The following is a 10181-nucleotide window of genomic DNA, read 5'->3' on the forward strand; positions in this document are numbered from 1 at the left end:
TGAGAGCAATAGGGCAACTATGTCCTTTCCAGCAGAACACCAGAAGAAGCTGGTGTTCCCCAAATTAGCCCATGAACATGTCATTGGTAGGGAGTGTGTGTGTGTGTGTGTGTGTGTGTGTGTGTGTGTGTGCTCTTTGTGGAGAGGAAGGGGAGTCTAGATAGACAGTTGTGAGGAACAGAGTAGGTGAGGGTTCTATGGACACTAAGAACCCACTCCTCTGAACAGGGAACAGAAAGAACCATGAATGACTCTCACCTCTCGCTACAGGGGAGGCAGGAATCTCCAGGGACTGGACCAAAACACAGAGCTTCAATAAATAACTGACTGTATTGTATCCACACCCCAGTGAACTGACACAGTAACTGGAGAGAGCAGCCCTCATACCACGAACCATCTGGGTTGTGGGAGTGCTGACATCAGATAACTCCAGTTAGCTTCCAGAAGAGAACAGGGACCAAAGCCTAGAATGGCAGGGAAAGCCAACCAGAACAATCCTCCTGCCCAGGACTGGAGCCACAGATGCCGTCGTAAGCCTTCAGTGCCTTGACCTAGGTCTTTAACTAGATTGTTGGTCACCAACTGGGCTCTTGGTGTCCTCCTATCCTCCCTGGACCAAGACAGCTGACCGCTGTCATTCCGTGGTGACAGGAACATCTTCCACCTCTCTGGGGACTGCACTCTGGAGCTCACGTCTGATTTCCGGAGACAACTGTGGGTGGGGCTGCAGTTGAAGCAGTTCCAGGAGGGCCTCCTTCTGGTCCGTGGCCAAGTCGGCCTTGTAGACTTGTGCCAAAGTCAGGAGGCACTGGTGCCAGAGCACAGGCATCTGGCGCTTCTCCGTCCGGAAGCTCAGAAAATGGTAGACCAGGGCGTCTAGCACCCGGTATGGCAACGCATACTTCTTGTCTAACAGCAGGCGCAGGAAAATGCTGTTAGCGCCACTGTATTCCATCTCAGCTATCTTCAGCATGGCCGCACTAGGAGGGAAGGTGGCATTAAGGACTAGTGGAGAGGCGCTGGACAAAGTGTCTCCCCAGACTGACCCTAACCTAGAGCATTCCCAAGGTGTCCCCTCATCTCCTCATTATTACACTCCTGGGATTCATTCTCTTTACTGCCTGTCTACATCCTTCTCACACTTCTGCCTCTGGCTGGGATAGCAAACAATCCCTGCATTCAACTATAGAGAGTGTGTCTAAACGTCTCACCACTCCACCATTTATCACACCTTTTTCCTAGGTATGCATTCATTCATGCCGTCATTCAACAACTATTTACTGAACACCTACTATGTGCCAGTTCTTTGGATCCTGCCCTCGAAGGCTTCTATTCTACTGTAGCAAATCATATACCCGCTGGCTTAAATAGCCACAGACTCTAGGTAATCATAGCTCATTCTCCTTTCTTGCCCTCCTGCCAAAGAACTGGCCTCTCTACTATGTGACTCTCCACCGACCTCACCAACACTACCTGGAGTGCAATGCAGGGATGGAGCACTTAGTGATGATGCTGCCCACGATGATGGCTTCTCGGAGGGTACATGTGCCTGACTCGCACAATGGGATCAGGATTCCTAGGCAGAGTCATATACAGGGACTTTTAGTACCCAGCAACCCCATCATCTAAGGGCCAACAGTGGATATAGCCAGTTGCCAAGCAGAGTCCTGACCCTTCCTTTCTCTCCTATTTCTGGGTTTTTACCTTTAAACCAGGCTCCAGGTTTGAACAGGGCTTTCTTGAGTGCCAAGTAGAGGTGAACGTTGAGTCGTTTGAATTCACTGATGTCGTCTCGTACTCGGGGAAGCAGGACAAGGTTGTAGAAGCGCTGAGCCATCCGTTCCTTCAGGTTAGCGGCAAAAATCCTAGCAAGGTGGTAGTTTGCAAGAGCGTCTGGCCCTGGCCTTTTAAGTATCACCATGCATGAGAGAGGTTTTAGAGTAAGATATCACTTCAGAGAGATGTATGTGAAGTGGTATGTGAAAGGTTCAGGCATTATGCTGGCCTGCCTCTGTCACCTGGCAGAATCCACTCAGGCAGTACCCTGGTCAGCCCAGGGTTCCATGGGAACTAAGTCTGCACATAGGTGTAGAGGACCCCTTTAAAAGACAGACAGACCCTTGCCCAATTACACTCTCTTCTGTTCTCTTACACTCTCTCTGCCTCTCTATGGCAACCGCCCATGGCGGTCAGCCATTAACCCTGTTCCTCTGCTTTCTTGGTCTCTACTCTACCAGGCTTAAACGTCTGGTTAAACGTCTTAGTCTCATGTCTAACTTGTGCCTCTTCTTCATTTCTAATTTAAGCAAAAGAATAACAGTGTGCACACCACAACCAGGTCAGCTTAAAGAGGAGCTACTTTGCCTGCATGTATGTCTATGTACCATATATGTGCCTGGTACCCATCGGATTTCCTGGAGCTAGAGATGGTTGAAAGCCTCCACATGGGTGCTGGGAATTGAACCCAGGTCTTCTAGAAGAACAAGAGCTCTTAACCACTGAGCAACCTCTCCAGACCTAGCATCTTTCTTTTTTTGTTTTTTTTGAGACTGGGTTTCTCTGTGTGCAGTCCTGACTGTACTGGAACTCAATTTGCAGAACAGGCTGGCCTAGAACTCACAGAGATCCATCTGCCTCTGCCTCCTGAGTACTGGGATTAAAAGTGTGCACCACCATTGCCTGGCACCTAGTGTTTTTCATACAGTGCTGTTGCTTAGCCCGATGGCCTTCTGTGCATTATTTAACCAAGGCACCTCGCGGTTCTTTCACAGTCCAGTTTTTTTGCTGGCTACTCTTCTTTCTCCACCAGGAGGGACCTGAGGTCAACGGAGAATCAGAATTCTCAAGCTACTCTCTCACACCAGGGCTGTATCCTGGAAGCTAGGTAGGCCCTTCCCATAGAAGTCTACCACAGGACTTTGTCCTGAAAACGCAGGAGAAGTTAAGGGAGTAGTAGGGACAAGTCCAGGGGAGAGAGCCATGGGCTGGCCAATGACATGACTGAGAGAGGCAGAGTCTACCCTCCACACCCTAAACCACAAGTCAGCCACCCAGCCCATCTACACTACCTGGTGGCTTGATACATAGCAGCTGCAGTCCAGGCCTCAGGCTCAGTGAAATAAAGGATTTGTTCCCAGTTGGACAGTGCAGGGATGATCTTAAATGCCTTGGGCAGTTTCCCACTTCGGTACTTGGATAACACCTGGAGATGAGGGAGGCAGAGCCATCAGCACCCACGGTTGAGGTCCTGGACCCGTCCCTGCGTTTTCATTCGTGGCCTCACTTATCTTCAGAGCAACCCCAAAAGGCTCATTTCTCAGGTGACCAGAATTTAGTGAGAAGACCCTGAGCCCACTAGTTCTGCCTCAGTCCTTTCCTGTCCTGCCCACCATGGCTTACTCGTCGGGTGCCATGTGTGAGAGGCTTCCTGTTAGTATTCCCCACCACACATGCCCTCACAGTCCTTACCTCCCGGACTCCTCTGTAGACCTCCAGGACCCGGGGGTCCAGCTGAGGCATAGGGAAGCCCGACACGTCTGACATGACTGTCTCCACCTCTCTCTGCTTCTCAGTCAGTTTCTCCATGATGATGTCCGCCAAAGTGTGCCTATGGAGACAGAGGGGACAAGGGTGAAGAACTAGGGTCACTCTCCAGGGAGCTCTAAAGTCCCCTCACCCTGTTCATGAAAGGAAGGAAGGACAGACAGACAGACAGACATACAGACAGACAGACAGACAACCATAGTGGCACGAGCCTTTAAGGGCAACACTTGGGAAGATCTCTGTGAGGTTAAGGCCAGTGTGGTGGTCTTCATAGGGAATTACAGGTCAGCCAAGACTATATAGTGAGACCTGTCTCAAAGGAATAAAGGAGCCACAAAACAGTCCCCAAACAAATCAGGAATGCTACACAAATGAGCATGTCACCCTTGCACAGGGGTCATCTAGTCTGTGTTATTGGTCTAGTTTTAGAGCATAAATGCTGCTACAAGCAACAAACTTACAACTCTGGATGACGACAAACTTCACAAATTACTGCAGACAGTGAAGGACCCAAATGTCACTGCATTTAAGACAAAGCTAACAGTGGTGTGGAGGTTAGGTCCTTGGACTCTGACGTCAGTTCTGCTCAGGTGTCACTCTTCTCTCCCCTGTATCATCTTGGGGCTGTCACTTTACTCCTCTGTGCCTCAGTTTCCCAGCTATAAAGTGGTGACAGTAACAGGAATATTTTGTCCAGTCAACTAAAGGATAAAATGAAAGCCTGCACGTGCAGCACTTGGTACTATCAGGCTAGAGTCAGTGTGCATCCAAGGCTGCCTACTTCAAGCACACCTACCACTGCTGGCAGAATGGTGAGCAGTATCAAGAGTACAAACTGGAGCTCTGGCCTCATGGGTACGCCACACATCTCCATCCCTTGCTAAGACTCCAGGTGGCTTCATTCTTTGAGAAGACTACAACACCACCTTCTCCCCACTCACAGAAATAGTCCTAAGACCAACTGCATCCTCCTCAGCCTCTTTCAATTGCTCCTGAAACTTGATTATTTTTATTCTTTTAAATTTATTTATTATGTATAGTATACAGCCTGCATGTATGTCCGCAGGCCAGAAAAGAGCACCAGATCTCATTACAGATGGTTGTGAGCCACCATGGGGTTGCTAGGAATTGAACTCAGGACCTCTGGAAGAGCAGACAGTGCTCTTAACTACTGAGCCAGCCCCTTTAACCTGATTATTATTGCTGTGTGCTCATGTGCAAGTCAGAAGACCACTCTATGCAGCTGAGTTTTCTTTCCACCTTGAAGTGAGCTCTGGGGATTGAACTCAGGTCATCAGGCTTGTGGAGGAAGCACTTCACCTGCCTGGCCATTTTGCTTCCTCGGCCTTTTAAGCCTCTTTGAACAGAAGCCATCAAATGAGGATTCAAAATTACCATAGCCTGAGGCTAGAGAAACAGCTCAGTGGTTAAGAGCACTTACTGCTCTTGCAGAGGACCTGGGTTCAGTTCCCATTATCTGCATAGTGGATGTGACTCCTGTTCTCACATTCTTGGACCTTCATGGGCACTGAGAATGCACATGACATACATACATACAGGAAAAATACCCATATACATGAAGTAAAACAAATAAGGAAAATTTTAACATATTACCATCATAGCAGGTTATAGTCTTCTGATGACATCTTTAAGGTCACTGACACATACTTAAAGTTGCCCCTCAGTTGGAGGTGTCACTCAGTGATTAGGCCAGATGAGGCCCTGGGTTCTAGCCTCCAGGCAACATTGTTCAGACTTCCAGATCTGTGTCCTTTGGTCTGCAGTACGATGTTGGCAGAAGCCTGCCTGCTTTTTTTTTCTCAAAACAGGGTTTCTCTGGGTACCCCTGGTTGTCCTGGAACTAGCTCTGTAGACCAGGATGGCCCTGAACTCAAGAGATGCAGCTGCCTCTGATTTCAGAGTGCTGGGATTAAGGCGTATGCCACCACTGCGTCTGATGGGAGATGCTTTTATTCCCAGACACAGACATAGGCCTGAAACTCAGAGGTAAACAATCCAAATAATGTCTTAAGGCATTATAGGGGACAAGGTAAATTTCAACTTCTAGTTTGGGTGCTTCACACTCTCTTCCATGTGCCCCAGGTTATACCGTCTGACAGTGTTTCACAGTCCCTTCCATATGCCATGTTCTGAAGGCTGTTCCCAAAGACCTTGACCTGGTTCTGAAGATGCCAGCACCAAGGGCCCAGAAACTCAGAGCCCCCTTTCTACTCTGTTGTCACTTACAGCAGATCGAAGGAACCCAATCTGCTAAGATTGTCGGAATCATGAAAGAGCAGATATGAGGTGGGCCTGGGAGCCATCTGGGGACAGGAACATGAACCAGATCCACACTGTGACCTCTATTAGAGCTGTCAGAATCCATCTGGGAGGACTCTTCTCGACATTCTACACACTCAAGCCATAGTCCCCTCATCACTTCCCATTTGTGATAAGAGACGGACTATACCACACTCTGAAGAACTGAGAACGGACACACGTTATGCAGAGTCAGAATAAACTGGATGAGGGCCCTTTGCCTAGACTTATTTCCCTGCCCACCACCAGGCCAGATACATCTGCCCAAGAATTTGACCACAGGCAGCCTAAATACCTGCATGTTTTAGAAGCAGCAATTAAACTAGATGGGGATGAATTTGTGGTTCTCTCTGGAGGCAGTTTTACCCCTGTGGTGATATTTGGCAATGCCTGGGATAATTTTTCATTATCACTTCTGGTATCTAGAGGGGAGATGTCAGCAACAGCTGAAGAAGATTCTTAGGTTATAGCTTCCATCCAGCCCAAATGCCAGCGCAGAGACAGAAAGCCCTGGATTAAAGGGAGCCTAAATTCTGAGAGTAGCATGCCAAGAGCAAACTGGGTAATCCAGGAAGTTCTCCATGAGAAGGACCAAAGAGGAGCTGTCTGGAGTCTGGTTCGGGTCCACTTAGAAGGTTTGGCCAAGATGGTATTCTATTGCTGGCAATGCTCAGACCAAAAGCTGGCCAGGGAACTAGTTTGTGGTAACTTTCTACCAGTATCTACTGTCCCAACTCTTAAGTCCTACCTTGTAGGAGGGTTCTTTTTCATAAACATTTCAATGGCCCGTTCATCATCAGGGTCCACAACCACCTCTGCTTGGTGGTCCACACTGGTCATTTTGGCTGCCTTTTCCAGTTGGGCCATTCCTCATCCTCATCCTCAGATTCTTCCTTGGGCACTCCCAGCCATAAAGAGGGAAGACAAAATGATAAGCATGGGGCTCCTGAGTCAGTCCACTTCTGCCATGGGCTGCATTCCCAGGGTGCTGGAGATACACATGTGCACAAGGAAGGAACAGAGAGTTACAAACTGTCTTTCTGTTCCCAGTGACTTGGAATCTTGAGAGATAAAATACAACACATGAAACAGAGTGATGCTAGTAAATAATGGTTGACATGCTGTCTCCAGTGATCTAGAAGGATCCGTCCTACAGTACACAAATGTAACCTGGTTAGTCCAGTCAACCTCAAGAAGTAGGCACTATCACTATACCCAGGTCAAATTGGGACAGAAAAGTCGATGTGCCTATAGCAGGCAGTTCAGGTCCTAACCTTGCTTTCTTCCCCACTATGCTGCTTACACAACAGAGCTACATCATGTACTAAAACTAAAACCATGGTGGAGGCAGGGAGCACCACAAGCACTTAGATTACTGCAGATTACTGTGATGAGGCTTTGGATGGGCAATTTGGGAGGAAGTGTGTGTCACATATCCTAGAAAGGACTTTAATAATATTACTGTTGGGCATTAAGGAGCCAGAGCCAGAAATAGGACAATAGGACCACAAAGGAAAAGTACATCCAATCGGGAAGGCCCCAAGGCCAGGCAGTGGTATTTGGTCTCTAATCAAACAATATATACATGTGAAGTTACTGACTTGTAGCAGCAGGCTTTCTTGGGACTGTCAGTGCCCAAATCATGACATAGAGACTTACTATTAATTATGAATGTTTGGCCTTAGCTTTCGGCTTGTTTCTGATTAGCTTTTTAATTTAAATTAACATTAAAAGACATGCTAACTTTCAAAAATCTTCTCTTCACTAATGAGACTTCCTCACTAAGATGGCATTCCGTGAATCATGAGGGCTTGACCTTAAGTCAGGTCTCAGGCAAAGGCCTCTGTATTAGAGGACCTGAACTCCATTTCCCAGGACCCTTACAGCCAATGTGCAGCCAAACTATCATTATTAGCCAGTCATCTACATGTGTAGCTGCACCTGATGGAATTTATTTTGCTTGCTCTCAGGTACTCACCACCTTTTTTCCACCTTTCAGTTTCTAGAGAATAAAGATTATTGCGTTTTGGTATGGCTTTTGCCCCGCCTAACAGTACATGCCCCGCAGGAGCTGCTCCCTAGCTGGGAGGAGAGGCCCTGTCACAAGAGAGAGTACATTTCAGCCATCACCTTAGCTGTCATGCTGGGCTTAGGGGCAGCTGGAGCCAGAACAGGAATAGCTTCCCTAATAACTTCCAAACAGCAATATGCACATTTGACTCAATTGTCCCAAGCAGTAGATAAAGATATAAAAGAACTACAAACAGGACTCCAAAAATCTAAAGGACCCTCTGGTCTCCCTGTTAGAAGTGGTACTGCAAAACAGGAAAGGACTGGATTTAATTTTCCTCAAAGAAGGCAGACTCTGTGCAGCTCTTAAAGAGTGCTGTTTTTACAAAGATAAAACTGGGTTAGCATAAGATAATATAAAAAAATAAAGAAAAATCTAGAGGAGAGAAAGAAACAAAGAGAGCAACAAGAGTCCTGGTATAAAAATTGGTTTTCAACCTCCCCCTGGCTTTCTACTTTGCTACCATCTCTCCTGGGACCTCTTATAGGACTATTGCTGCTGATTTCTTTTGGCCCATGAGCTCTCCAAAGAATGACTCACTTTATAAAAAGTCAGATAGATTCACTTCTCCCTAAAGATTTTGTCTCCGTACAGTATCACAGGATTCAGAACCCAGGTGATGGCAGCGTGGCGAGCAGAGCGAACTAGGAAACCCCTTGGGCCATCAAGAGAGGCTTAATTTTTCTAAACTGTTAAAGGTCTAGTCACAGGCTTTAGAGCCATACTTGCCATCCCTAGGCATGCAACACAGATAGCCCCGGGTACAAATGGCCACCTCAACGACGGGCAACTTCCTTCCCTCCTTGACTAACCTAAGACATGGGACCCCTGGATGGCGGGTTTTTATCACCCAAAGACGGGTAAAGTCAGTGAGGTGGCAAGGTCGAACTAACCTAAGACAGAGACGGTCATGAACAAAGACCCCCTAAGAATGCTACCTGTGGCCTAGTCCTCACCTCCCTCCTTTGTAAAGGAAAAAATAAGGGGGAGATATAAGGGGCTGTGGGCCCAAAACTATGCGGCTTAAAGCCCACCTTTGTAAGACTTTTAATGACCTTTAAGTTTGCGGCTTAAAGCCAGCTCTGTGAGCCTCCTGTAACCTGTAATTAGATACGGTTTGGCCAAGCGGAACTGCTAACTGCTTCTGTTCCGAGAAAGGGTCTGGAGCTTTTCTTTTCGCTGTTCCAAGAAAGACCACTAGATGTTCCGGCTGACAAGAAGAATGTTCCAGTCCCAGCAAATACCTGATGTTCCTTCTATTATTTCCCCCAATTCTATTGTTGCAGGGCTATTTAAGCCCACTCTAAGCCCCAATAAACAGAGACCTTGACTTTGCACAGACGGACTCTTGTCCTTTATTGCGCCGCTTGGTCTCCTTTCTCTCTCATCCCCATTGACCCCCTTAGGTGACAACCTCCTTGAGACCCGCAAATAACCTGGCCTGCTGGATGGGTCAGGCACCTGAGCCCAGCTCTCAGAGAAAGGAAAGTGACTGCCCACCTCCTATATCAACATTCCTTTGTCTGCTAATTGCTGGTTGTAAAGGTTCCTCTGTCCATGAGATAACTGTCAGACCCTGTGACTCTGTAAACCAGCAACCCCATCCCCTGTCTTATATTACTCAAATGTATCTTTCTTGAAATATATGGTTGTTGCCTTACTCTGGATTTTGTATGACCTTAGGCAACCACGGAGACTTTGTAATTTGTGACTTTCAGCTTTACTGTCTTTCCCTATGGAAACCCTTCTCAGTTATTGTTCAAGGCTTCTGCCACTTACAAGTGTAGAAGTCCAAGGTAGCATGAATTAAAAGAAATATTTGTGATTGCAGTGGAGGTGGCATTTGCATTGTATCTTTCAGGTGATTGGGGTGGTCTCTCTGAGGATCTGTGAACCTGGCACAACACTTGATCTTGGAATGAGGCCTCAAACTCCAATGATGGGTTCCAGATCTCATCAGTCTCACTGTTAGCAACAGGAGATCCAGCTGACTGACTCTCAAGGGATACAGTGTGTGCACCAGCTTCCACCACAGCAGCTGCTGCTGTCAGTTTGAAAATAAAGTTCATTCCTACTTTGCAGGCACTTTGGCATTTGCCTTGGGATTATTTGCACCTCAGGAAGATCTATCATTAGTTTTCATTATTCTGAATGCAATGGATTATCAGCCTGTAAATAATCAAGTAGACTTCACTGGATTTAAACATCGGAAGCTAAGCTATCAAGCAGGTTTATGAAGTTCACATGT

At 47.2% G+C, this 10181-nt stretch overlaps 1 protein-coding gene across 1 annotated transcript; it reads right to left on the reverse strand.

Annotated features, from left to right (window-relative positions):
* Positions 1-634: 634 nt before the first annotated feature.
* Positions 635-6717, reverse strand: Bystin. The gene is made up of 6 exons (XM_035453629.1): positions 6611-6717; positions 3469-3607; positions 3069-3202; positions 1705-1865; positions 1474-1576; positions 635-980 (listed from the first exon to the last, which is right to left on the reverse strand). The coding sequence occupies exons 1-6, from the start codon at positions 6700-6702 to the stop codon at positions 635-637; spliced, it is 975 nt and encodes a 324-aa protein (XP_035309520.1). The 5' UTR covers positions 6703-6717.
* Between the last annotated feature and the right edge of the window lie 3464 nt (positions 6718-10181).

Source organism: Cricetulus griseus, unplaced genomic scaffold (genome assembly GCF_003668045.3).
Source record: "Cricetulus griseus strain 17A/GY unplaced genomic scaffold, alternate assembly CriGri-PICRH-1.0 unplaced_scaffold_1, whole genome shotgun sequence".
In the NCBI taxonomy this organism is placed as follows: Eukaryota; Metazoa; Chordata; class Mammalia; order Rodentia; family Cricetidae; genus Cricetulus; species Cricetulus griseus.